General features: G+C 41.3%; 1 protein-coding gene across 4 annotated transcripts in view; it reads left to right on the forward strand.

Annotated features, from left to right (window-relative positions):
* dop1a (DOP1 leucine zipper like protein A) overlaps positions 1–5,000 on the forward strand; it is a 55,401-nt gene that overhangs the window by 24,819 nt on the left and 25,582 nt on the right. For 3 of the 4 annotated variants that reach the window (XM_017725295.2, XM_017725296.2, XM_037530887.1), the window contains 2 exons: positions 567–596; positions 2,263–2,472. In XM_017725295.2, coding sequence (XP_017580784.1) covers positions 567–596; positions 2,263–2,472 — 240 coding nt within the window. The remainder of the gene's footprint in view (positions 1–566; positions 597–2,262; positions 2,473–5,000) is intronic. The other variant, XM_017725297.2, reaches the window with a different exon arrangement.

Consider the following 5,000-nt stretch of genomic DNA (forward strand, 5'->3'; position numbering starts at 1 on the left):
ACTTCATGCTGTGGCTTTTCTTTTTTTACAAACATTACACCAGTTTACCTGAAAATATGATCATACATCAACCAGAAGATGAAGAATGTTTAAATCCTTTATTTCGTGAAGCATGTAGTCGGGCTCATTGTCACTCCAGTAGTGTTTCGCTTATTTCCAGTACAGCATTCTGTTGTCACACATGCTCAGACTGAGAAATCTGAAAGAGGTCAGAGCAAGAGGTCACATGCACTGAGAAATCTGACCTACTGAGCTGAAATCCAGCTTCTTTATCAGATTTCTAGACCTTATACTGATCTAAGAAATCAGAGTGTGCTGTTTACATCACAATAATCAGATAACCGCATAAATCAGGTCATGATCGGATCGTTGAGTGCAGAGTGCACGTAAACACACTCGGTGAGATCGTGCCTTTAGTCTCTGTGTTAAACTGGGTTGCTGCCATCTGTTTTCTGCCAATGCCCCCTGCTTACCTTTCTCTGGTTGAAAATCTCCACTCTCTATGTCTCTCTCTCTCTCTCTCTCTCTCTCTCTCTCTCTCTCTCTCTTCCTCTTCCTCTTCAAAGCCCACTAGAAGCATGAGGGTAATCTGCCAGGTACAGTACTGCTCTTCTTCCCTCCTCTGCTGTCTTCGCGCTGGCCTACTCTTCCACTAACGCTCATGCAGTGCTTTACCCCTTACAGTAGTAGTTAAAGGAATCGGGATCTGTGTTTCTCAGCGCGCAGTGTCAGGGGTCTGTATTCATACGGATCTCCGTGTTGCTGTGTTTGTGTATGAATGTTGTGGAAGGGTAAACCAGAGCTCTGCATGCTCTCACACCTCCGTATCAGTCCGTGTGAAATCACTAACGGCCTCCCAGCTGATCTCAGGACTTGTTTAGTACTCTTATAATGTTATTGTGGTCAGTACAACGTGTGCAAAATTAGGCTGTTATCTTTAGTTTATGAGGCTTTAAAAAGCCTCCAGTTCTCTGGAAGAGGGTGCGAACATGATTCTGTAGCTCGATGTGTTTAACTGGCCGGGTAATATTTAAGGGTTTGGTTCCAAAACATATTATAGATCACAAATATAGACGTTACTAGGAGTTTGCTTTACACACACAAGAAATATCAGAGCCGTCTTATTATTAATACCACCTGTAATAAAGAAATAGATATGTTATTTTTATAATACATCAGCTGTATTATCTTTTGCACAAATGTGTTATATACAAACTTCTTACAAATGGATATACAGCATTTTGGAATTAAGCTCTGCATTTGTTTATTTTATATTTCATACGTTTGTTAATTGAAAAAAGCTTTTTTTTTTTCAGTGGCATGTGTTGCTATTCAGAATCAATATTTTCAATCATTTTAAACCAATGTTGTAGCTGAATGATGAACAGAGCTGTACAGTGTTACATCAGGAATTAAATGATAATAATAAGTAAATAGTAAATGAATTTCCAGAATTCCTTGTATAAGTAGTGATTAAATCTCAAGACCAATAACTTGATTGACCATAATAAAAAAAAAATCCTAGTAGTAATAATAAATAAATAAATAAATAATAAAATAATAAATAAATAAAATAAAATAGTAGTAATAATGAATAGATAATACAGTATATTATTTGTCATTTATTGACCTCATATAACTTTTGAACAAAGCATTTAATTTCTACATTGTACAAAATTATTATTGTACATAAAAATACAAAGATTATTGATGCGATAAGTGTAAATGATACTGTCGGAACAGTTGTCAGGCAAACAATATACATTTGAAATATAGCCATATTTTCTTCATTTAATTAATTATTTAATTAATGAATTATAATGAAAAAGCTCGTATTCTTCAGTGTAAATATATATAGAGGATTGCACTTTAAACTCTAATGCACATTAAATAAATGCATAAATAATTAATAAAAAAAAATTGGTCACTTTCTGTCTTGACTTTGGTAGTTAAAACACAAAAACATCAGTTAATATAATTAAAGTGTATAATACTAAAAAATAATTCATGAGCTGCTTTTTAAATCATCTACATCTCAGAAGTGAATGGATTGTGAAGGATACAAGCCTACAAAGTTTCTGTGTAGTGGAAGGATTTTATCATTAACTGAAGGTGTTAAACAGGCCTGAGATGGCGTCTCTATGGATGCTGTTAAGAAACAGACACATTATGCTTGCATTATAGTTGCTTGTTGGTACAAAGACACTCATATTAGCAGATTTTTATCAGACCTCACACTGACGTCTCTCACACTCTGTATAGGAGACGTATATAGAAATTCAGACGGAGCACCTGCCCCAACTCCTCCTGCGGATGGTCTCTGCACTGACAGCCCACCTGAGGGCGCTGTGTCTAGGGGAACTCACGCACTGCCTGCGCCTCTGCTCCAAAATCCTCAGTAAAGTTCAGCCCCCGCTGGTCTCCCCCCTTACACTCCCCTCTGCCGGCGCCAGAGACCTCGAGGGCCGCCGGGTGAGTATAGTGCACTGCCATAAAGACAATAAAACAGTATATAAAAATGACACTTGAGTTACAGACAAAGCAGAAGAACACATTTAGAGAGAGATGATGCAGCCCAAAAAAACCCTGACCCAGAGAGATCAGGCACCCAGACAGACCACCTTTGCAGCTATTTTAAAATACCTTTTTCATGTTTAATTATCTAAAAAAATTGTTAAAAAAAAAAATATATATATATGCTTACATTTGAAATCACTGAATCCAGGTGTTCCAGTCACTTCCGTGGCCACAGGTGTGTAAAGCCGAGCCCCTCGGCCTGCAGACTGCTTCTACAGACATTAGTGAAAGAATGGGTCGCTCTCAGGAGCTCAGTGAATTCCAGCGTGGTACCGTGATCGGACGCCACCTGTGCAGCAAGTCCAGTCGTGAAATTTCCTCACTACTAAATATTCCACAGTCCACTGTCAGTGGGATTATAACAAAGTAGAAGCGATTGGGAACGACAGCAGCTCAGCCACGAAGTGGTCGGCCACGTAAAATGACAGAGCGGTCAGCGGATGCTTCAGCACCAAGAGATTTTGGACAATTTCATGCTCCCAACTTTGTGGGAACAGTTTGGAGATGACCCCTTCCTGTTCCAACATGACTGCGCACCTGGGCACAAAGCAGGTCCATAAACACATAAAGTCTTTAAAAGTCCATAAAGGGATTAAAACAGTAAATGAAACTTCTCTGTTTAATGTGATATTTAGCTGCTGTGTCACCGCAGCGCCGAGCGCAGCGAACAGCACGGAGCTAAGGTTCATCTGTGAGCCTTGACTGTAGGGGTCTGATGAGGTTTGTCTGGGTGCCACTGTTGTCCCTTTGCTTCATTCAACCCTGTTGTTAGCTGAACCTGAGGCTTGTTGGCACCAGTTTGCAGGATACGCTTAGTTTTGGTGAGGGGCTCAAAGGTTATCTCTCTTTAAGTCTGTCATGTTTGATCATGAAAGATTTGTGATTATTTGTACTGCTGTGCCTTAGAAAACAGAGCCTTTATGTTTGGACTTCAAATTGAAGCATTTTTCTTTTTTTCATTATTTGTGAGCTTTGATGTCCACTTTGATTGGCTTTGTTCTTGTGAAATCTGTCCCAGCAGTGTAAGTTTGGCGTTTTTCACTTGTTCGGTCTGTTCCTTATGGGTTCTGGCCTGGACACAACCATCCAACCGAAGCCTCTGGTTGCATACCTCCACCCAAGCTACCCTGCGCTGGGCCCTGTGGGCAGGATGGTCCAAATTTCTCACTCATTGGCCTTTGACTGGAGCGTGTGAGGGTACATGTGCTGTAGCCTGTTCGCTACCTGGCTGATCCTCTATGTGTGTGTAGGTGTGTGTGTGTGTAGGTGTGTGTGCGTGTGCTGAAGGCCATGCCAGACTCCCTGGTGGTGCCAGGGCACAGAGGTAGTGGGGTTGAGTGAATCGTGCTCAGCTGCATACCTTCGTCTCTGTGGAGGCCAGGCTAATTCTCCAACACTCAGGGGGCGCTCTGCTCCACTGGAGCATGAAGCCTGTCTATACACCATCCAGCGTCTGTGAAAAAGCTCCAAACCCCTCAGAGCCCCAGACCACGGCTACCACCTGAGTCCTGCGTTGGGGTGCCTCAGGGCTACATGCTGGGAACCATTGAAGTGTGGTGTCCTGGGTGTCTCTTCATAGGCCTGCTGGGATAAAGGCTAGGTGGAATGGGCTGCAGTGCATTGTGGGAGTGGTCGATTGTAGATAGGGCATCAGCTGGGCTTGCTTGTGAGGAACAGAGGCATCATCAGACAGGAGTGGAACTGAATACTCTTCAGAAGTGTAGTTAACAATGAATGAAGTGTAGCGGCGAGCAGTCCAAATGATCTTGTTTGCTTCATACTATCTGCCAAAAATCCTCGCATGCACAACAGAAATTACACAGTATATTACTTATTGCCGTCTTTGAAGTGGATTAGTTTTACCTGGAGGTGTGCTGTATTTTAAGTGATTGCTGACAAGATTTCCAATGTTTTTTTAAGCTGTTTAATGGCGAATTAGTCCTCGTAACTCTCTCAGCTATTTCACCAAAACAACAATTATCGCCTTCTACATCATTGATGTCCAGTTACCTCTCCCTGTCGCCCAGACCTGCTCGTAACAACACATTTTAGCTGACTGCATAGTCTATTGCTTCTCCACCTCTCTGTATAAGAGGCTCAGAGATTCAGATTACTGCCGATATTCATGATGTTGATCCAGTATGGATCCATAATCTCTGTAGTTTTATAAGTCTGCTAAGTAATTATAAAATTCTTTATAGCAAGCTGAACCTGGAGCTCATGCAGGACTAGTACTCTTGTTCAAATAGACAGGGTAATCGAACACTAGTGGTAGACAGTGGTGACTGGAAATGGTGCTCGGCTTGGTTCCTTTATCTTCATATTCAAAACAGAACCACTGCGTTCTTAACATAACCGTTTTTAAACCTAATTAGACAAGAGAAATTAAATATCTGGCATGAGGTAAATTCACTGAGCCCATG

Source organism: Pygocentrus nattereri, chromosome 19 (assembly GCF_015220715.1).
Source record: "Pygocentrus nattereri isolate fPygNat1 chromosome 19, fPygNat1.pri, whole genome shotgun sequence".
NCBI lineage: Eukaryota > Metazoa > Chordata > Actinopteri > Characiformes > Serrasalmidae > Pygocentrus > Pygocentrus nattereri.